General features: G+C 43.4%; 2 protein-coding genes across 6 annotated transcripts in view; one reads left to right on the top strand and one right to left on the bottom strand.

Annotated features, from left to right (window-relative positions):
* Window positions 1-9758, top strand: part of PXK (PX domain containing serine/threonine kinase like) — a 53271-nt gene extending 43513 nt beyond the window's left edge. The window contains exons 17-18 of one of the 5 annotated variants that reach the window (XM_028719601.2): window positions 1129-1188; window positions 8663-9758. In XM_028719601.2, the coding sequence (XP_028575434.1) occupies window positions 1129-1188; window positions 8663-8865 (263 nt within the window). In that variant the 3' untranslated portion in view covers window positions 8866-9758. Of the gene's footprint in view, window positions 1-1125; window positions 1189-3426; window positions 6137-8659 lie in introns of those variants that run through there. The other 4 variants (XM_028719599.2, XM_028719600.2, XM_077925112.1 and 1 more) reach the window with 4 other exon arrangements.
* A 244-nt stretch (window positions 9759-10002) lies between these two features.
* On the bottom strand, window positions 10003-21004 carry PDHB (pyruvate dehydrogenase E1 subunit beta). The gene is made up of 9 exons (XM_028719604.2): window positions 20811-21004; window positions 18040-18147; window positions 17881-17943; window positions 17693-17728; window positions 17286-17571; window positions 15087-15197; window positions 13238-13329; window positions 11227-11368; window positions 10003-10519 (listed from the first exon to the last, which is right to left on the bottom strand). Exons 1-9 carry the CDS (start codon window positions 20928-20930, stop codon window positions 10374-10376), a joined length of 1104 nt encoding a protein of 367 aa, XP_028575437.1. The 5' UTR covers window positions 20931-21004; the 3' UTR covers window positions 10003-10373.
* Between the last annotated feature and the right edge of the window lie 2628 nt (window positions 21005-23632).

Below are 23632 nucleotides of genomic sequence, written 5' to 3'. Positions count from 1 at the left end.
TTAAAACAAGAACAAAACAAAATAGCTGCCAGAGCGGTTCTTTGTTTAAAAGTCAGGACTGTGACAGGTGAGAAGTTTAATTCTTTTGCTTCCTGACAAGAAAAGACTGCCCCACTCCCCACCCCTGCCTCCTATTTTGCTTTGGAAGGAAAACTCTCATTGGCGCTAATAGAAGCTTTCCTCCTGATACTAATAGTAGTTTAAGGAGAGGTGGGATTTTCACATGGACTGTGGCAGAGAATGAAATAGTTAAATTCCCTTTCCCCTCCTGCTGTGGTCCTGATCTTGAGTGTTTCCCACTGTACCTGCCTCGCCGCGAGATCACATTTATCCAATCCTATACCAGCTGCACTGGCTTCCAGTGGAGTACAGGGTCAGTTTTAAGCTGCTGGTTTTAACCTTTAAAGCCTTATACGGCCTAGGACCCTCGTACCTACGGGACCACCTCTCCTGGTATGTCCCACGGAGGACCTTACGGTCTGCAAACAACAACACTCTGAAGATCCCGGGCCCCAGGGAGATTAGACTGGCCTCGACCAGAGCCAGGGCCTTTTTGGCCATGGCCCCAGCCTGGTGGAACGCTCTCCCACAAGAGACTAGGGCCCTGCAGGATTTGACATCTTTCCGCATGGCCTTCAAGACGGAGCTGTTCCGCCAGGCCTTTGGCCAGGGTGCAGTCTGACCTATTTTCCTTTGTATAAGAACAAGCATGGAGGAGGCCTCCCAGCCTGTTCACAAGTCCTTATATGATCAGTGAAAACAGCTGATCCTGCCACGTATTAACCGCTCTCAATCTTAACCTGGTAACTGCCATTTGTCCAGATTTTAATTTGTCTGCATTGATTTTAAGATGTATTTTAATTAATTGATGCCTGTTTTTTATATATACTGTGTTATTTATATGATGTTAGCCGCTCTGACTACTATTATTTATTACTTGTTTTTTTTTTTATAAAAAAAATGTCACATTAAATACGCCTCTATATTTAACCTGTAATGTGCAGTTGGCCCAGTCCCCTCCCTGTGTGTGTAGCTTTGCTGCTTATTTCAGCAAGCCTCGTTTTAAGCAGTGAAAAGGATTTTGAAACTGCACCTTTCTAGCAACTCTGGATGTTTCTTATTCAGCAGGCTCTGGGGCGAGTTCACCTCTGACATCACCTTCTTCCCCTGTTCCACCTTGTACAGCAGGTGAGTTAAAGAGTTGACATGCCGCCTGCCCATCTCTCTCTTGGGTTTTGTTGCCAAGCAGAAGAATGACCAATTTTGCTCTTGATGAGACAGGAAATAATACCACTTGCCTTAAAAAGCATCTTGATAGCTTTTTGATTCTGCCTTGTCACCATAGAAGAGAGTTCAGATTTTGTGTTTCTTCTTTGAATCTGGCAAACTGTTTTCAGCCTTCTTGTTTTATCAGCATAAATGAGAATTACTTGATGACTCCGTGCTTCATAGTTTGTGCTTCCTTTAATCCTGCCTGGCCCCTTTGCTGATGCTAAATCTAAGCTATTCCTAGCCCATTGAGATGACTTCTTTTAAGCACCGAAGCAGAATAGTCTGTATAAGATATATTCATATGTTCAGGTTAATATCTCCTTGTTTTCCAGTGTGGTGGGTTCTTCTGTCTGCCTTCTTCACTGTGCTTTTCCTTCCTGTTGGTTAGCTCAAGTTTTCCTCTATCTAGACTTAGGATTTTTGCAGGCTTCAGTCAAAGCCCCCTAAGTGGGTTTCTTTCACATGGAAAGGGCAGGAAGGGAAATCAGAGAACTCTTTTGTGCTGTCTCTAAACTACTTAGGTCCACCATACGCTTGGGCCCTTTGGGTGTTTGCCTGTGTTGCATGACCAACCGTCTCATTACATGTCTATGTGTCACCCCCTTGGACCTTTTAACAGTTTGAAAAAGCGCTCGCTCCACTTTCAGATGACAAGACATACACATTGCTAGGCATCCTGAGTGGTGCTTTTTCTAAATAGAATAATACAAACTGGCATTTTAAAAAAAGCCCTGATTGAGCAGCTGATAACTCAACGGTGTACTTGTGGTGGATGAAACAGCCACGTGAGTGGTTTAAACTGTGTGTTTTCCATTGGAACAACTTCCACCAGAGTACACAATAAATGCATATTGTGTGTTTGTGTGGTGGGTGGCAGCTCAGAAGCGAAATGACTTAAAGGATTTCCTTCCTCCTGGTTGGATACATTATTCCTTAATTTATTTAGGTAGTGGCAGATGTTGATCGTCACACAAACCTCTGTGGTTCTAGGCCTTTGGTAGATATAATTTGGGCACAGTTGCTTGCTTGTTTTGATATTTTGTCGTGAGCTTACCAAATCCATATATAGTGGCTGAATTAACCTATATCGTAGCTTGGAAGACAGCGGACCATTTCAGGTCCATTTTCTAGTGGTGTCTTCCATACAAGACAAATGGGTTTTGAAAATGTATTTCGAGATTGCTGCTGCTTAAATTCTGGGGACAGGATTGTGAATAAGACACCTTGTCTAAAGGAACCTACTATCCACAGTGCTTGACAGATGGGAGTCCATAGTTCAGTAGACCACATACATGCCTTGCAGCAAGCTAGAGGTTCGATTCTTAGCTCCTGTAGTTAAATATTCCTAGGTAACAGGACTGCAAGATGCCTTTTTCTAAGAGCTCGGAAAGTTACTGCCAATCTGAGTAGGCAATACAGGCTAGAGGAGTGAATCGTCTGACGCTATAAAAAAGTTCCAGCCTCTGAAGTCCTGCGAAAGGGAAAAAAATTGAATGTTTTTGTATGTGGTGTGTGTACTACAATCTGGATGTTTTGTTATCTCTGGACAATTCATTCTAGGTTGGTGGTTCCCAAACCTTCCCTCCCTGCCTATGGACCATGTGAAAATTGCTGAGGGTCTTGTTAGACCGCTTAATTATTTTTCTGCATGTTGTTAAGCAATTGTAAGGCACTCTGTTAGATGCTACATGATATATTTTTTCATTGAACCAATATTAAACTTCTTAATTATAGCCTTGCATTAATTTAGCTGCTAATCCTCTCCACTCCTTTCAAGCGCTTCCGCCCAATATCACTAATGGTCCACCTAACTCACCCTCTGGGTTGATCACTGGGTTCTAAGGGTGACAGAGGTTCACCGCTGCTTCTGCTGCTGTCACTCTTCACAGACAGGCCGTGAACCACCTAAATGAAGCTTGCAGACAGCACCAGTGGTCCATGGACCACAGTTTGTGAACCCCAGTTTAAAGCCATAGAAAAACATGTCAGCAGGCCAGTTTGTCTAACCATTGTGTTCATAACTGTATTTAATAACCGATGTCTGTATCTCATTGTTGTTGAATAGCCCTCTTAACATCAGAATACTGACTGTTTGTGCTCTTTTTCCTGTCTCTTTTCTCTCTCTCTCTCTTTCCTTTCCGCTGTCTTCAATAGAGCATGCGCCATTTTGAACGTGAATTCTTGGTAAAGTAATCTGATGTTGATGTTTAAAGTTGTTTACCCAAAATGGAAAGCATTATTCACAAGTTATTGTGGTGAACTGTGCGTTAAACACTCTTTGCCATCTCTCTTCAGCTTTTAGCTGGCTGATTGCTTTTTAAACATTTTTTCTTTATAATGTCCAAACCACAGTATCAGTGTCTCTACGAAGACATTGATGAAAGGGCAAAGAGGTACTCTTTGCTGTCAGCAGTTAAGAAAAGAATATTTTCCTTTGCAGCCTTATGAAATATGTAATACAGGGAGACACTCAAGGAATTGTAAGGGAAGGAGGCATGAAGGAAAATAAGAACTGGCCTCTGAAGGACACCCCCACACACACAAGAGTGGGTGAGGCAGTCCAGTATATTTTGGTGCTAGCAGAACCCCCCCCCCCCATTTTATCCCCATAATGGTAAAAGTGTTACCTAAATTGAAATAAATTTGTGAGCTGATGTAGTCAAGTAGGCAGGTGGAATGCCCTGGCCAATCACCTCTCAGCCATGAGACTTGCTAGTTGACCTTTGATCACTATCTACAGTTGCAGGAGAGATTGTAGGCACTAATCAGTTGCCCTTCAATGGTAGCATGACTTATGTCACGTGAGAGTGGGCTGCTCATGTTTTTGCAGCCAGTGAGCTGACCCTGAGCAGCCCCTTAGTGCTGTGGGGATATGCTATAGCACAAGGATGGGGAATCTGGTCCTACAGAAGTTGTTGAGCAACAGTTCCCACCATCCCTTTCCATTGGCCAAGCTGGTTGAGACTAGCAACATCTGGAGGCCACAGATTTCCTCGCTGTCTTCCATAACAGCGCATGATTTGTTGGCAAGGGTAAGAGAGGTGATATTCCATTAGTAGAGATCCTTTCCTACCCACCTGTCTTGTTCTTCCCCACCCTGCCCAGAATGTGGTAGTGGGAGATGTTACACACACAGATTTCTCTAGAGCTAAAATAGCTTAAGTGTGAACAGGTTTGAACCGAGCTGGCTTTATTGATGGTATAGATGGAAAAAGACACAGTAGCCTTGGTTTTTTAGCTAGGTGCTGTTGGCTTCAGTTGGCTGTAATTAATGTATTTACTCGAATGTCATGCATACCTTTTATGGCCAAATTACATCGCAAAAATCAGGGTGCACATTAGATTTGATGGTGCATTTACATTCGCCAGCAAATACTTTATTGGTTTCAAGGTTTTGAAAATTGAGGTGCGGGTTAGATTTGATGGCGCATTAGATTCGCGTAAATGCGGTAATCTTTCATGCTGGAATGGTGGGGAGGGGGGAATCTGCAAATTATTGGATGCAAACTAGAAAGATAAAGAACATCATTAGGTTCTTTTATCATCCTCTTTGATGCTAGGGAGTGTGGCTAGTTTGCCCTTTCATTTTAGTCCTATAATTTATAAGGGGACAAATTCTAATAAGCAGTTAATGCTTTAGTTCAGGGCATCCCCAAACTCGGCCCTCCAGATTTTTTGGGGACTACAATTCCCATCATCCCTGACCACTGATCCTGTTAGCTAGGGATGATAGGAGTTGTAGTCCCAAAACGTCTGGAGGGCCGAGTTTGGGGATGCCTGCTTTAGTTAATAGATGTGGATTGAATTGGCTGAAGATTGCCGTTTCATCGAATAGTTGTTTGTTAAATCATAACAGCGCGTTTGGGCAAATGCTTGATTTTAGGGAGTTTAGTGGAACAGAAATTCTGCTGAACATACCAGACCTCCTAGCCAGTATTACGATTCCTTTGCTTTTGCCAATCAACATACTCTTCCAAGTGAAATACTGCTTAATAAAAAAAAAGGAGGAACAGCAAATGGCAATATTGGCAGATTTAGCAATTAGTCTGCTCATATGAGTAGTGTGTAAAAGAACAAAGGAGGAAATTCTAGAAATTCTAGTGGAGATTTTTATGAGCGATGGTTCGTATTGAGTAATGTAATTCCTCCACATGGAGGAAAGCATTTCTGCTGTAGAAGTTGGGTGTATATGCTTTTAAGAGAGAGTGGGGAGGGAGTGGTCTTTGCACCTTCTTAAATGGGTATTATGGGCGCTCTTGACACTGGTGCAGCAAGACCCCACTCAGAATTCCCTAGTGAAACAGAAGTCGGGAGTAAAGTCGGCAAAGAGAATTAGGAGTATTTAATTCTAACAGACACGCAAGCTGGAAGAAGAATCACCCCGATCCATCCCCTATTTGCTATCTGAAAAGACAAATCGAGGCCAGAGAGTCTCTAACTGGAATTTTTTTTCAAAATTACTTTCAGTGAAGCAACATGAGTACCCAGTGTAAAAGTCCAAGTCCTATTTCTAGTAACTGAGGGTGGTGACTTTGAATTCCTAAGTGTAGAAAGCTGCCTTTCATTGGACTGTTGGCATTTTCATCTGTCACTGTAATTGCAAGCAATGCGCCTTGGCACTTGCGCTCAGCATCCTTTTGCTTTTGATCTTTTGTTCCTAGCATCCTGCAACTAATTTTGCATTCTCAGTTGGTTCTTACGGTCGGTGCATTTTTACCTATATGTTTCTAGCTTTTTATACCTCCTTCTTTCACTTGGTTGGTTGAATGTTACTCGTCTTCGCAACCTGCTGTGTTTAGATGTCTCAGGGATGGTTGAAAGACAAACCTGTATGTGCTTGTTTAGGATGCTGTTTTGTTTTTTTTAATAAACTCAATATGTATTTGCCGCTTGATCCTGCTCAGCTGGTAGCATGCTGCTGTTTCTCCCCATGTTCTTCCTTTGTCACCCCATCATGCATTTTTCACCATGCTGTACATTTTATTTCCTGCAGCCTTCTTCGGTTCTCTCTGAGCTCGCTCCCTCCTCCCCTCCGCCAAAGCATTAAACTGATTATCAACTGAATCAAAGCATTTAGAAATGTTGTTGCTGGAGAAAGTGTTTCAAAGGGATTTCTCTGTGAAGAATTTAAAACCAGATCCCTCGCTGCCATTAGCATGTCAAAGATGGTGCCTACATGTGGCTTCTCTGGTTTTAAGCTGATGTGCCGTGAGATAGGGACTGTCAGGCTGGCTTTTGTCTCCTGAAAGGAGCGGGAGGATGAAAAAGCGATTGCGCTTGGGAGAAGGGCCTTAATACAGTGCTGCTTCTCCATGTCTGCTGTCATAAGCAGCAGCTCTGCCAACATTTTAGGCAGGATTTGGGTTTGGGTGCTGTTGTGGTGCAAATGTACACAGGGTGTTGTACAACGTTGCCAGCAGCTGCGTTGGGTGTGGAAAGTTGATCTTGGCTTGCAGGCTACCTCTAACCTGCTAAAGCCTTTCCACTGTCGCCCTCTGCACTTGCCTAGGGGTTACCTGCTCTGTGGGAAAGGACTTGAGCTGCCAGGATGTTCTGTTTACCTGTAGTCTAGTTTGGTTACCTTTAGTTTCCCATATCCATAACAAATCTGGCTTTTCAAACATCTTTTATTCTGACAGTCATAATACAGTAGACGCTCAGGTTGCGAACGTGATCCGTGCGGGATGCAACCCACAGCATTCACAACCCACGTCTGTGCACACGCAGGTTGCAATTCGGCGCTTCTGCGCATGTGCAACCGCCAAAACCCGGAAGTAACCCGTCCCAGTACTTCCGGGTTTCGGCGGTCCGTAACCCAAAAAAACGCAACTTGAAGCATCTGTAACTTGAGGTATGACTGTATTTGATAAATCATTTTATTACATACATGGAGAAGATAAGGGCAATCCAACAAATGTGTGATTGCTAGGAGGAGGACCTGGTCTACCTCTTGTAGGAATTCCTGAAAACGCTTAGTATCAAGCAAACTCAAAAGTCTTCCACGTGCATTCTTCTCTTTGACTTCAGCAGTGGGTTGGGGCACAAATGCTGGAGAGCAGCACCACGTGAACTCTTTTGCCATTCAACCCTTATATAGCAGTGGTGGGAAACCTGTGGCCTTCCAGAAGTTGGGCTCCCAACTCCCTATCTGCCCAGCCAATGCTCAGGGATAACTGTGGTCCAACCACATCTGGAGGGCCACAGGCTCCTCACCCCTGCTGTGTGGGTTTTCTCCATAGTACCAAGCTACTAAGAGGATACAATGACTTTTGTCTTTCAAGCCAGTGATAACAGTGAAGTCCTGGGTAGGTACTAGTGCAGGCACCTATAAAAAAATAACATTTTGTTGTTTTTAATTGTGCTCTTCCCAGGACGTCATTCTGCATTTCTAGATATGCTGTCCTGGTGCCTATACCCAAAGTATATTTTTGGGGGTGGGTGGGTGTATCGTCGGTGTAGATTAAAACCGAAAAGAAATTAGCCTTCTGGCTATCAGGTGCTGTTACAGCGGTTACATCTACCCCATTTTCCAAAGAGAGAATTGTAGCTATGGCAGCCTCTTAGCTCTGTTACGGCACTCTGTTCATATCCTGGAAGAGCTAATCCTGAAGTTGTTACTGCTATGCTTGTCAGGGATAATGTATAACGTAGTGAGAAATGCCTGTTCCTGTTTTGCGCCGTGAATGCCGTTGTGTGCAATGCACATAAGGACCCTGTGCCTATCTAAGCAAGACTTACAACAGTGGTCCTTGCCTTAGCTGCGCATGAGAAGCAGGCACCAGCTTTCACTCAGCATTCAAAGGTGGAGTGTGTTACTGAGTTAGGTGGTGGTCAGTTTGAGGCTAGAAATAACGTCTAGAAATAACGTTTCTAGAAATAACGTTTAGAAATAACGTCTAGAAATAACGTTTCTACTTAGCGTCTAGAAATAACGTTTGGAAGGCCAATGTCTTGCTTTGCACAAGCTGAGCCAATGCTGTTTGGCTGCGTCCCACAAGCTACGGGACGTAGGCAATATATCACTGGTCTACAGCCCAGTTTTTATGCTTACGAACTGGACCTGGAATGATAATTATTTCCTCCTCCAGTTTGCTTGTCCACATGACCATGGATTGCAAGGACCATAAAACATCTTAAGTGTGACTTATTTGTCCTGCCTGCTCTTTTGATCTATTCTCATCCTGTATGCCTGTATTCTTGTCCATTTTTAAATTATTATTATTTAACCTGAAATCATCTTGGTTTTTTTGTTTTTTTTGCATGCTTTCCTACCGTACTCTTTTCTTTTGTACATTGGGCAGTTTTCACAGATGTGTCATTTTATCCAGCAGTATCTTGCTTTCATGGGTTTCGGTTTCTGACTGTGTTACGTCTAATATCTTCCCAGCAGCAGGCGCCTCGACAATTCCTTCGCCGCCGCCGCCACCAGCAGCTCCCCCTCCTCCTCCTAATTTGGATGTGGCAACGCAGCCTGACCTGCGGCCTGTCAACAGCACAAGCCGGGGCGCCTTACTCAGCTCAATTCAGAATTTCCAGAAAGGAGGTCTGAAGAAAACAGAAACCTGTGACTACAGTGCTCCTAGAATCAGCTGAAACTGTTCATACCGACCCAGCTTGGGGTATTCCTTGTGTTCTAGGAACAAATCTTAAATAACTATTTGATATAGCCACTGCCTGGTGGCGTCTTGTTTTACAGCTGCTTGTTTAGAGCCATTTCAAGCTCCTCCCCACTCCCCCCCCCCCCTTAGCACAATCTCTTAACTGAGTAGCAGTACCGTGTCAAATTGCTTTGCCGTTTCGGGGGGTGAAGTGTCGATTCTGGTTTAAAGGAACCCTTCTTCTTTTAGGGGGGGTGGGATCTTGTTTTTGGCTATGTTGTATTCCTTCTAATAGAATAAAAATAGCTCGACAACGGCAGTTCATTTTCTGAGACCTGCTTCTGAAAGTTTAAAACCCGGTACATCAAGATTCGATGCATTGAATTAGCTTTAATTATGCTAAACATTCACTCGGTCTGAAAGTTAACACTGGTGAGAGATTTAAGGCTTGGTCTCCCTTTCTTCTCTGATCTGTAAAGTCCTGAGCACTACTCTTAATACTATTGAAAGGCCTGTTAGCCTAAGATGGCTCTGCTTTAAAAGAGGAGTAATTCAAGCAAGTAAGTTTTGTAATGAGCTTGCGTTACACTTTAAATTGGGAGTTGCGGGGCGTTTCCATCAAACCAAAATTTGCAGCAATGTGAGATGTGTTGTTGAAGTGGGCGTTAACAAAAGAGCTCCATAATTTAATGTTAGTGAAAAGATGCCCTTCTTGATTTGCTCAAACTCTTAAATTGCACTTTAAAGGATTATCGCTAGATTTTTAAAGTCGAGTATACACCAGTGTTTGTTACTATGCAGAGTGTCATTGTGTATAAGATTTCATGTAACCTATTATATTATTCAGTCATATTTTTATTAAAATAAATGTTAATGGAATTTCAATAATGCTGGGAGGGGAACGCACTTTAATGTTAATTACCACCTCTGTGGTGAAAAATGTGAATGTCTAGAAGCTTTAAAATTTCCATTTATCTATGTGGTTTTGGCAAAGATACTTTGCAGCACCTTCAGCCTTACATTAATATGCACTAATTTCTGAAAGGAGACAATTCAGCCTGCATCAAATGTTTCGTCACAGGCTGCTTCCATTTTGGACTATTTCACACCAGAAAAACACTTTCCTCTCCCATTTTTGTTAATGTACTTTTATTTCCAAGCCTTGTAGGTTACAAAACGAGCAGGAGCAGCAAGAGACTGTTCCTCGGACACTAGAGCTGCTAATCAGAGCAAGCCTGATCACCATGTACAATGATAAACAGAACACTTCATCTTGCAACGAGAGTTCTTTAGAGAATTACAATTATTACAATTCTAGGCCATCTGCATCTCCCTTGGGAAAGGGAGGACATGCCTTGCAACAGACAACGTAGTTATTGCTCTTCCTTTGCCAGAGGCCTATATCCTATACAAGGCCAGCTATGTATACAATCGCTTGCAATATACATTCCACAAACTTTTTTCACTCCAGAAGAACAACACCCACATACAGCATACACAGAACTAGATATTTAGCGTTTTCTTCACTGCAAGAATTATGTCTTTTACTTGAGGTACGCAGTTCTCCTCCAAGATCTTTGCATAAGGCATGGGAACGTCGGCCCCGGTGACACGCACGACGGGTGCGTCAAGGTGGTTGAAAGCAGGACCTGAAAGCAGAAAGGTTCATCTCTCAAAAGCTGAAGAAATCTCAGTCAGTGCAAACTAAGATGTGGTGGGCGGGCAGCATAGTCAGTGGCTGGGGTGATACAGGTTACAGCCCACACTGATAACTGCCTCTAGCTTAGAAAAAGGGCTATGAGGAGACAGTGAACCCCAAAATACCTACCCAAGTCCCTGCCTAAGAAAAACTACCTATTCTTGCATTTCAGCAGCAGGTAAAGGGCGCAGCAAGCTCAAAGATCATGTAGGTTTGTTTCATTTTTCCTCCGAGCAGAAAGTTGTAGGGAGAAGAACAGAAGATGCTTATTCCATGCGGTTTGTGGAATAGCCTACCTGCAATCTATAATGCAATAAACTGCATTGGCTTTGTACAGTAGGGTTTTATAAAGCCGTGGGCTCATTGATGACCCCCTACTCTAAGAATACATTTTCCTTTTTAAGTGGGAGAGAAGGCTGCTACTACAAATGGGATGGAGCAAATTCAATTCAAGGACCTAAACTTGGGACAGGGAGCCTGTGGCCCTCGAACTTGCCACTAGCCTCCATCAGCATGAAGAGTAGTCACGGATAATGGGTGATGTAGTCCAGCCCCACCTGGAAGACTAGAGGTTCCCCACTGCTGATCTAATTTCTAGCTTCTCAAGAAAATAGCAACGTATTTTAAGAAGGTCAGACACAAGATAATCCCAAATACCTTCCATAATCCTGGCACAAATTTCAGCTCCTACCCCAAACTGGGGCCAGCCACCTTCCACTGTTACAAGATTATTTGTCTTCATGACACTGGATTCAATAGCTTCGATATCCATTGGCCTAATGGTGCGGAGGTTTATCACCTGGAGAGGTTAGAGCAGGCTTTAGATAATTTCTGATTAACTTCAGCCTAGTCGGAGCAGAAAACAAGTTATGAAAAATAAACAAGCATAAAAACAGCCATCTCCTGTCTAGTAACAAAAGCCCTGATGGATCAAGCCAAAGGCCTGTCTAGTCCAGCATCCTGTTCTCACAGTGGCCAGTCAGGACATTTGTATTTGCCATTCCTATCAACTGGTATTCTCAAATCTTGGACACCACGTAAGTCAACTGGTTGATTAAATCCGTACATATTTGCACATAGGGGACCCTCATCCCCCTTAAAATAGCACCTGTGATCTGCAGTTTTTAATAAGGACCTACCGTATTTTTCGCCCTATAGGACGCACTTTTCCCCCTCCAAAAATGAAGGTGAAATGTGTGTGCGAACTATGGGGCGAATGCAGGCTTTCGCTGAAGCCTGGAGAGCGAGAGGGGTCGGTGCGCACCGACCCCTCTCGCTCTCCAGGCTTCAGGAAGCTCTCCACAAGCCTTGGGAGCCCGGCGCGACTTCCCACCGGGCTCCCAAGGCTTGCAGATGGCAGCCTGCAGGCTTTTTAGGGAGGTGGGGGAATTTCCCCACTCCTAGAAAAGCCAATAGAAGCCGCGCAGCCCCTTTAAAGAGCGTGTGGCTTCTGCGGGCGGTGGGGGAATTCCCCCATCTCCTAGAAAAGTCAATAGAAGCCGCGCAGCCCCTTTAAAGAGTGTGTGGCTTCTGCGGGCGGTGGGGGAATTCCCCCATCTCCTAGAAAAGTCAATAGAAGCCGCGCAGCCCCTTTAAAGAGCGTGTGGCTTCTGCGGGCGGTGGGGGAATTCCCCCATCTCCTAGAAAAGTCAATAGAAGCCGCGCAGCCCCTTTAAAGAGTGTGTGGCTTCTGCGGGCGGTGGGGGAATTCCCCCATCTCCTAGAAAAGTCAATAGAAGCCGCGCAGCCCCTTTAAAGAGTGTGTGGCTTCTGCGGGCGGTGGGGGAATTCCCCCATCTCCTAGAAAAGTCAATAGAAGCCGCGCAGCCCCTTTAAAGAGCGTGTGGCTTCTGCGGGCAGTGGGGGAATTCCCCCATCTCCTAGAAAAGTCAATAGAAGCCGCGCAGCCCCTTTAAAGAGCGTGTGGCTTCGGCGGGAGGTGGGGGAATTCCCCCATCTCCTAGAAAAGTCAATAGAAGCCGCGCAGCCCCTTTAAAGAGCGTGTGGCTTTGGCGGGAGGTGGGGAATACTCCCAGAGCTTGTCGGGACTGGTGGGGGAAGGCTTGCGGATAGCAGCCTGTTCTGGGGGCTTCCCCCGTCCCAGACCCGCGCCTGGGGCGGGAAATATTTTTTTCCCCTTTATTCCCCCCCCAAAAAAAACTAGGTGCGCCCTATAGGTATGTGGAAAAATAACTTTTAAAAAGATGTATTACCTGATTAAAACAGGGCCCCAATTTTAAAGTTTTATCAAGTAGGGTAGGTCTGTAGGACCAAGAATAGACCTGAGTTCTTCGATAGCTGGTGGAGGTCACAGTAGACAACAACTGACTTGGGATAAGGCAGCTTCATATAGTGAATTAGTATAATTTATACATATCAGATAGTTCAGCTTCTCAGTGCAAAGTTTGGATTTGACACAACCCTTCTCCAACTCATGCAAGATGAATTGAAATTCAAGCAATCACTCTCTTCTGCTGCCTGTAGCTAACTTGCCCCAGCTATGCAAAGTTCACTGAAGAGAAATGCCACGAAAACAGTGGAACCGATCTGTATTAAGTAGCTTACAGAACACTGCGATGCCATAACTTCGTTAGCTGTGGAGTAGAAGCTTAAGAGGGTTTCTTCAATGTGGATTGTAATCTCATGTAACGACAACACACACACATACCTCACAGTCCACCCCGTCTTTAGCAAGGACAGCAGCTGCTTCCAGACAGTGGCTGACGGGTCGTGAATGAGACACTAAGGTAATGTGGGTTCCTGAAACACACAGGCTGGTGAGGATTGAGAATTACAACGTCGTTAACTTTAGCATGCAGACATATTCTTAAGAACAGAAGATTATCTAGCAGTCGCCACCCGGTCAACTTCTTTTAACCTCTTAAACCAAACAGCTTATGATCCTTTATAGAATGGTAAATGATTACAGCCATTTTTTCAGCATGCAATAATGCACGTTAAAAACCTTATTCCAGCAAGATATAAAAAACCATCCAAACCAGGTCAAAACAGTAATTATGCAACTTATCCCATGAATTAGTAAAGACTGCAGTAAAGAGTTGTGTCTTTTCGGGCCTTTTTAAAACCTACAAGGGCAGATACCCCGCCTGATGCCCCGTAGAATTGTGTTCCACAATAGTGGAGTCTCCACTGAAAACACCCTCATTCATGAGGAAATTAAAAAACCGGATCGAACCTTCTTCCAATATGCGTCAGCTGCAGCCAGGATCCTAATTGCACAAAAATGGAAATCTCCAGATATTCCCACGATCGGAGAGTGGCAAGTGAAATTATATCAATACATAGAACTAGCGAGATTAACTCAGAAAATAAGGCAAAATAACACCATGAAACATAAAGATGAATGGAAGAATTTTTTAATTTATGTTAAGAATAATATTGGCATTAATAATACAACAGCAGAAGATAGTTAACACCCTCGATGTATAATACAATTGTAAACTCTACTGTAAAGATTATATGATGGTTATGTAATTCCATACTAAGTTGAACGGAAGTTTGCTTTTTTTCCGCTTCTTTCCTTTTTCTTCCTTTTTCTTTTTCTTTTCTTTCCTTTTGTCTTTTTAACTCCTTCATCTTATTCCAATCTGGAATAAGATAGGAAACTTTGTAATTCGTTTTCTTCTTCTTTCTGTTTCTTTTACCTTTTTAACTGTGTGTATATATGTATCTGATTTATGTTGTGTAACGTGTAATTTTTTTCTAATAAAATCTAAAAAATTAAAAAAAAAAAAAAAAAAAAAGAAAACACCCTCATTCATATTAGTGCCAAGTAAGGTCAGAACACAGTGCTTTTTATTACTGTTAAACTTGAGATATCCAAGCACTCATGTACTTATTGAGAGCAAGGAAAAGTAGAATTCAAAAAAGCTAGTTTACTAGGCAAAAGAAAGATTTGCCCTTCTGTGATTATTGAACCTTCTAAAATAAAAGGAGCGGGGAGAACGGCAATGAAAGACAGAAGGAATTCAGACACTGACAGGCCGCCTGTGGCAAACAAATCTCCAAACCATGGAATTTGCATGTGCCTCACAAATCCAGAGAAAGCTGCTGGGCAAAGAGGGTTGGGCTTACAATGTGATGTGACTGATCATCCTACAGTGCTATAGTCAAGGAAGAGCTTCACCACCGTCCCCTCAAAAAAAAAGGCATAATCTCTTCTAAAGCCAACTCAGCTTCTGGATGGTCTTTTGTGTAGTGAGAAAACAAAAAAGGCATTCTCACTGAATCCCAATGTATAGAGAAACACACTTTCACAGAGAAGAACTGGTAATTTCATATATATATATATATATATATATATATATATATATATAGGATTAATGGAAATGCATCTGGGATGGGAAGAACACTGGGTAGCTTTGCACATAAAAGGATTGTGCTGCAAGCAAAAGAAACGCATTTTAAGAAGAAAGCACAGTGTTTCTCTGATAGATACAGTAAAAGAACACAGCAGGGGCTTGCCTTGTTCAGTAAAAACAGCTAGTTTTACATACCTTGCTTTTCTACCTTCGCCTTTCCGATAGGAACAACAAAGTCCTTTGATAGGACTTCCTCCGACAATTCAAAGGGCACACCGTACATCAACTCGTTTTCCAACATTACAACTAGAAAGGCAATTTAAAAAATAGGTACATGTGAACTATATGATGCATTTTTCCAAATCTCCGGTGAGCCACAATAATAAGTTTTGAGGTCAAAGACCCCTAGGACATGTCAGAAGAGAACACCCCCACATTCCAAGTTTGGTACTATGGAGAAGGGATTGGGTCTTGATCCAGCAGGTACAACATGCCAAGGGAGAACTTGTCCTGGCTTAAGTAGCCTGTGCTGATGCCAGAAATGTGGCCTGTGGTGGCGAGGCACACAGGATCCAAAGTCCTGAGGATGCCTAAGATATGCAAGTATTTTGACATCATCCATTATGCAGCTGACACCAATTTGAAATATCCAAGTCGAAGTTAAGGATGTGTGCATGGGAAAATGACCCAGCTCACTCTCCAATACCAACTTTATGCAGTCATCTGACCCATATCAGCTGATAAAAGCATGAATTGATAGCATGAACAGCCACAAATTTAGGAGAGAAAAAAAGAACTGGGCTCTGACTTTTCTTTCAGAGGAGGAAGTGAGGAAGTAGCTCATCTAGTTCAAATAGGGCTTTCAAAAAAAAACAACAACCAGCCAAGCAAAGCTTTCTTCCAAATTGAAGCTGGCCAAATGAACAAAGGATATAAAATTTTGTAGTTCTCAGTACTTTGAGCTCATCCATTTTTATTTGTTTTTAACCCTTTGGGATAAAGTAGAATGCTTCCAAAATGTTGAGGGAGCAGCTGCTCAAAGTTTAAAGCCAGAGCAGCGCTAGATTAGTAGATGGGAATGCCTATGTCACCAGACAGCTTTCTTCACCTTTCTATATTGGAATCTAACCTCCTGTACCTGAAGTCCTAATCCATGAGCCGCACTGCTGGAGGGGACTGGGATCCAATGGACATCCCAGTCCGATGGCCTCCAATGTGCGGGCCCTGCTGCTGCAGAGGCTGCCACTACAGTCATGGAAAGCCTGGTGAATGGAAGTGCTATCACTAGTGCTGTGCCTTTAGGCAGTAGCCAACAGGAAGCCCTCAATTTCAGAGGCAGAGCTGGGCCAACCACGGACCCACTGGATCCTATGCTGGTCCAACTCCAGAGCTGGCACAGTAAAAAACCGAAACCCAAATATGTAAACACAACACAAGAACCACCATCCCTGCCTTGGGCTAGTGTTAAGTGTCAGAGCTTCAGTTATGACCACTGTGTTCTGTCCTGATGCTCTCCTGGCAGGGCTAGGATTGCTCTACAATCACCTCTAAGGGTGTTGTACCCATGCAAAGTCCTTTGAAGTCCCTTCCCTCCACTACTGTTATGAAATCGTAATTCTGACCAAGCTGAAAACATAGCATTTAAATGAATGTACGCTATTTTGGTATGTTCTGGCCTGCACAATGATAAACTGGCTGAGATCCAAAGAACTGATGAGGCTTACGTCAGCAGCACACATGAACCCAATCTAAGTTTAACTCCCCACAGTTTCTAAAGTAGTTTGATATGCTCCATGGGAGACTTCTGTTTATGAAAGGTACTTCTAGAGTTACCATGGAACTCGCTGCACAACTCTTTAGATCTTGGTCATGACAATATTATTTTTTTTGGAAGGGGGAGGAGAGAGCTGAAGATTTATTTCCAAATGCAACATCTGCAGCTTACACTTCAGCTCAAGCTGAACACTAGCTTGACTTGAAGGAACACTAATAGAAGAAAAATTCCTCTAAAAGGGAGCTATTATGTTGTTCATTTGCTACCTTTGTACACAACATTGTAGCCATAATGGTTTCCAAGGCAAAACACACAACTTTATAGCTAAGAACAACCCGTGTCTTAAAACCAATGCAAAAGGAAATCATCCCAAAAGCAAAAATGTTTCCTTAATCTAGTATGTGAAAGGATACCCAAACTGTTTTCTTCTCCTCCTAGAAAGGGAATGGAAGACTGCACACTACCCCAGCTAAATATCGGACACTCAACATGATGCAGACGCCACAAATTAGATTTGTTTCTGGCACCCAATGCCCTGCATAAAATGTTTAATGCGGGTAATAACCCAATAAGCTAACACTTTAGCATTACACCCACAAAGATATCTTGGCTTCATTTACCTGGATTATTATCCCGGATTGCGGCTTTAAGGAGACCTTTTGCATCCTCCGAACTCCAGGGGCTGACAACTTTCAGTCCAGGGCAGTGCCCATACCAGGACGCAAAACACTGGGAATGCTGGGCTGCAACACCTGCCGAGGCTCCGTTTGGGCCCCTGAAGACAATAGGGACAGGTACCAAACCTGAAGACATGTAGTAGGTTTTGGCAGCTGAGTTTATAATCTGATCAATAGCTTGCATGGAGAAGTTGAAGGTCATGAATTCACAAACGGGTCTCAAGCCAGCCTGTGAAGACAAAGTAGCTATGTTAACAGCCATTCCCAAGTTGCTTTTTAAATGGTGAATTAATGGCACTATTTTGTATTTAAGATGCTTTTTTTTTAATACACATATGGAAGGTACATACCATGGCAGCTCCTACAGCAATTCCAGTAAAGCCCATCTGGGGGGGAAGGAAGAACAAAGTGTGACGAAAACTAAAATTTAAATCATAACTATCTGAAAATATACTTCGGGAAAACTAGACGACTTATTGCACTTTTTCGGATTAAATACTAAAATAGAAAAAAATTAAAATGTATTATGAATTCATACCTCTGATATAGGAGTATCTATTATCCTCTTATCACCATATTTCTTCCAAAGTCCTCTGCTAATCTGTAGGTTTAAAAAAGAGGGTTGTGGTATTGCTATTTATAACTTTTTAAGAAATGCACTGATTATGCTGCCCTAATTACTGCATCATCTTCTTACCTTGTATGCCCCATCATACTGGGCAACTTCCTCCCCCAGCAGAAAAACCTTCTCATCCCTCTCTAACTCCTCATCCAGGGCCTGGTTTAAAGCATCACGGACAGTCACCTATTAATGAGAAGACATATTTAGGTCACAATCCACAAACCATTTCTCTTTGTTATTAGGAACCTTGAGCTTTTTGGAAGAAAGGTAGGATATGATTATTATTTTTAATTGCTTTAGTGTAATCCCACAATAATCAAGGAGGAAATTTGGTTGGAAACTTCCATGGCTGAAAGCAAATGAATGTCTCGGGCTAACCTACGATCTCACGAAAGAAGTGGGAAAGGTTAGGGTTAGGGTCACATTCATATTTTCTGTGGAACTCCCTTTTGTCTGGCTAGGATGTTCCCAAGAGACACAGCATATTTGTGAGCTCCAGGCTAGATCCTGACAGCAGTTCCTGGAGATGAGATACCTGTTGACACTAAGTCAATTCTAAAGGACAATTCTAAACAGCCAGGTAGATTTCCTTTGGCTAAGCTGTCAGCAAAAAGAGATCATTAAGCGATTTAAATATCAAATCAAAGTCATCCCTTATAGATCAAGGAAGACTGTTGTAAAACTTTGTTTCTTTACAAATTTCAGCCCATGCCCATGTCAGCAGTAGCAATGCTTAACTGAAATTTGTAAAGAAAACCTCTGCTGCACCACATAGGATGTTGGTTGGATGGTGCAAAAATGTCCCTTTGTCCAGCACCAGAGGGATCTCCTGGTCTTTGCCTCCAGAGTGATGCCAGCAGGCCTATTCTGCCTGCTGGTGCTTGCTAAGTATTGTCTACTTTCACTGGCAGTGACTCCTCTCAAGAGCCCTCACCCGTCAATGAACTCTGAGCAATCGATTAATCTGAGCATAGATCTGGGTGCTCGCTGTGTGACAGCTGCATGACCGGCTTCAGGAAATTCAAGCTGAAGGCTAACTGATGGGTTGTTTTGCCCCTTGAGACATGTTAACGTTTTTGCACGCTACACCAACATGGTTACGAGATCGGAGAAGACTGAACTGATAGACAAGTGCACATTAAATTCATAAACAGATAAGGATACAATAGGGAAACAGCAAAAGAGCTTCCTAGAAAAAGAGATTTGTGAATTCAAGCACATACATACCCCTTTCCCACCACCATTTCTTTCTTCTTTTTCCCATGTATTATTTCAAAACCTGCCTCAAAGATGCTCACTCAGTTCTCTACTTCAAAACTCCAAAACCTCATCCCCACACCTGAGCCACATAGGCTGCAATCCTACAAACCTTCCTCTTGAATTGAATGGGATCTACCTCTGAGCAGCCATGTACAAAATTGTCCTGTACTGCTGTCCATAGTATCAGAAGAAAACCCAACCTGTATATGTGCCCTCTGCTCCGAAACCCAAATTTCTAGAAATAATAAACACCAAGAACAAAAGAAAACCACGGAAAACAATCACGGTCTTCAAAGATATACAGTCTACATTATTATCATTATTTATAATAAAATAAAACTATCTGTAACATTAGGGACGCGGGTGGCGCTGTGGTCTAAACCACAGAGCCTAGGGCTTGCCGATTGGAAGGTTGTGGTTCGAATCCCCGTGATGGGGTGAGCTCCCGTTGCTCAGTCCCTGCTTCTGCCCACCTAGCAGTTCGAAAGCACGTCAAAAGTGCAAGTAGATAAATAGGTACTGCTCCGGCGGGAAGGTGAATGGTTTTTCAGTGCGCTGCTGTGGTTCGCCAGAAGCGGCTTAGTTATGCTGGCCACATGTCTGTGGACAAACACTGGCTCCCTTGGCCAGTAACGCGAGATGAGCGCCGCAACCCCAGAGTCGTCCGCAACTGGGCCTAACGGTCGGGGTACCTGTATTTTTACCTATCTGTAATATTAACATTCTCGGTGGCTGCTCCCAGACTTTGGAGCTCCCTTCCTAGAGAAATTAGGCTGGTGGAGAGGGCTGGTGCTGTGATGTTTTTATTGTATCTCTCTCTCTGTGTGCATATACATATTGATGTATCTATTGTACTGGCCTTTAACTGTTTCTTTTAATTATTCCTCCCACTCCCTGGCTTATATTTAAATGTAAACTGTTTCTAATTTTACGCTAAGCCGCCATTATAAATAAATACAATAATGATAATAAAGCAGGCAGAGGGCCTTCTCAGTAGTGGCGCCCGTCCTGTGGAACGCCCTCCCACCAGATGTCAAGGAAATAAACAACTATCTGACTTTTGACATCTGAAGACAGCCCTGTTTAGGGAAGTTTTTAATGTTTGATGCTTTATCATGTTTGTTGGGAGCCGCTCAGAGTGGCTGGGGAAACCCAGCCACTCTGAGCGTGTATAGAAATAATAAATTATTATAATTATTATGACTGCAATAAAGAGGAAGGATGTGAGGATACGCCAGAGGTTAGGCTTTCGCCAGTAACTTCAATAGTATTTACCGGGGTTGGGAAGAAGAGGACGTGCAGTCGTAAAAGGGGCAACAGTGTCTCTGAGCAGGTGCAGAGTGTCCTTTTTCTGCCTTTCACGGCTGGGATGCCAAGGAGCCCCCGGGAGAAAGAGGACCTTACGTTTCAAGCGCTAAAGCAGAGAGTTGGGCGGCGGGAAGGCGACGTATAAACAAATATATCATCATAATTCTGTCCGGCTACAGAAAGGGATGCGACCTCTGCTTTGCTGCAGCAGCAACTGCTCCGCTATAACCTTGCCCCGAAGGTCGCCTCAGTCCCCGCTCCCTCACGAGCGCCCGTACCTGAGCAGCGGCAACCGCAGAGCCGTGGAACCGCCGCCGCGGAAGTCCGGCGAAGCGCCCGGCCGCCACCAGCTGCGAGCAGCGCACCAGACCCCGCAGTGGCCCCGTTGCCGCCGCCATCTTGGATGTGCCCTCAACCCTGCGCGAGGCTCAGCGTAACCTTACGCGGCGCGCCCTATGCCAGCCTCGTTCGCCGTCGTCGTCGCCTAGCAACGAGAAAGCAGCACGGGGCGGGGGGGGGCCCTTCCGCGACGCTGCTTCGTGCCTCACTTCCGCCATGAGTTGAGAACGCTCGCGCCCATTGGCTAGACTCGACCTATAAGGCCGAGGCGGGCCCTGCCGTTTGATGGGCGGCTCGTTGCGTCAATCCGTGCGCTTCATGGGTGACGTTGGTAGCAGCTTCATTAAGCCCGGGTCAGGGCTTGGCTGTCAAATGTCTTAGGGAGGGAAGGGGGTGCGTTTCATTCCACCCACCTGGCTAGGAACTAGTTAACTGAGAAGCCTTGTTTATTTATTATATCCCGCCTTAACTCCCAAGGAGACAAGCTAGAGTATATGGTTCTTTCCCCTCCCCATTTTAAATAAATAATTAATATAAATAATAATAATAATATAAATTAATAATAATAATAATAATCCTCACAACAACCCTTGAGGTAGTTTAAGTTGAGAGATGGTGACTGGCCCGAGGTCATCGCTGAGAAAAGGGATTTGAATCCAGGTCTTCCAAGCCCTGGTCTAGTAACCACTGCACCACAGTGGCTGCCTGAAAGCCTTTGAAGTATCTGAAATTTCTTCCCCTAATGCAGCTTGCCTGTGTCTGCAAAAGTTTTGATGTGGCCCTATTAAAGGACCCTTGCAGTGGGGGGGGGGGAGTTTCCATGTATTTAAGTAGGTTATATATATGTGTGCGAATGGGTGATTTATGAGAGATTCAGAACAGACTAAAGGCCACATATTTCTTCACCGTTGGTTACCACAAGATGTAGTGATGGCCACAAACTTGAGTGGTTTAAAGGGATTAGATAAATGAGGATATGGTCATCAGTAGCTGTAGCCTCCAGAGTCAGAGGCAACATGCATCTTCTGAACACCATTTGCTGTGGGAGAAGGTGCCTGTGTCCTGCTGTGGGTTTCCCCACAGACAACCGGTTAGTCAGTGTAAGACCAGGGTGTTGGAAGAAGAAGGGCCTTTGGTCTGATCCAGCAGGCTCTTTGTATGGGACAGGGTACAAGCCAAAAGCTGGAACAGAACAAAACCAGACCCAACAACCCCTTGGTAAAACAGTTGAATGTGTTAGAGACATTTTAGTATTATTATTTATGAGATTTCTGTACAGTACTGCCCTTCATCTGGTTTACACTTGAGAATGACAGCATGATACATATTTCAGAACTGAAACTGCCTCTGTATTATACTTTTATTAACACCCTCACACCCATAAACTACCTGTTCCAGGCAATAAACTCTGTTCCAGAAAAACATTTTGGAGTGTCTACTTCCAAGGACAACATTACAACTAAGTAAGATGGGAATGATGCGTTAAACTACAATATTTCTACAGAACCCACATTCTATTGTTCTTTTCAGGCAATCAGTGGTGTTGCTAGAAAACAGCATCAACTTTTAAAGAAGCCAAACCAGCCCAGTTCACCAGCCAAGAGACTAGATACACTGCTGACACAGGAAATTTACACAAAATTCACATTCCAGTCATTGTTTCACATCTTCCGAGGCATAGGTGGACTGCAGTTGATATACCACCAAAAAAAAAAAAAAGAGAGAAAAATTAAAATAAATATGCTGGTAAGGAAAGTCTTCTTTTTCTGTCTTTTTTTCTAAACCAGAAACCCCACATTTTAAAAATACCTTTCAAAATACTCATTAAAGGAATCAAAGGGGGGGAAACAGCATGTTCCATGGGAATCCACAAGAGACTATTCATAAATTTAAAAATGCAACCATACAAAGAGTCAACAACAATGTAGAAGATTTGAAGAACTGAATACTTGTAACTATCATAGGTTTCCGAGCAGAACTATCCTGCAGACTGTTAACATTACATCAGGGTGGATCATTCATGCACCTATCAATTCAAAAGGCCTCTCCAGCTGGTGGCAGGCTCTCTGCTGGGCTGTTGCTTGGTGACTTCTTACACCAGGAACCGCCTTATGCTGTCTGTTCAGAGTGACACCCTCACATTCTCAAGTATTTTCTCTTTAGGCACAGAAGAAAGCTTGCTGCAATCCTGTGTACAGCCATTTGGGACTAACTCCAACTGAACACAGGGGACTTATTTCTGTGTAAAAATGCACTCGAGTGGGCTGTGGACCTTTGAAAACAGTGGGACTATGCAGAAAGATAAATTTGAGCACCAATTAAGATGCCAGAACAAGAGAGCTTTCAGACAGTGAAAATGTAGTTATTACGTTTTGAAGCAATTGAATGAAAAACACGTCATAGGACTTAATGCCTAACCCTTTTTCTATAAGAGTTTACTGTGAGACCCAATAAATTATCATGAGTTTAAATAACTGAGTGGGTCAATTTTGAGGCTGGTTGGTTGGCGCGCTTTCTTTCTTGGAAATGTATGTTAGAATTTTGCATTATCCAGTCGAAAGGAGCAGTGACTTCATTTTTATCTTTTGAATTTGGTTTGAAAGGGGGAAGGAAAGGAAGAGGAAAGCAGCTGAAATAACTTTTTTTTAAGGCATGCAAATAGCTAATGATTAGATTATTCTAAGTGGGCTCATTAGCACAGCTAATAGTCAAGTGTAATTTGTACATATTGTGAACACGTAATACTCGAAGAGCAAATTGC

This window comes from Podarcis muralis, chromosome 2 (genome assembly GCF_964188315.1).
Source record: "Podarcis muralis chromosome 2, rPodMur119.hap1.1, whole genome shotgun sequence".
NCBI classification, from domain to species: domain Eukaryota; kingdom Metazoa; phylum Chordata; class Lepidosauria; order Squamata; family Lacertidae; genus Podarcis; species Podarcis muralis.
Note: the sequence above shows the minus strand (reverse complement) of the source record. Positions and strands in the feature narration are given on the sequence as shown.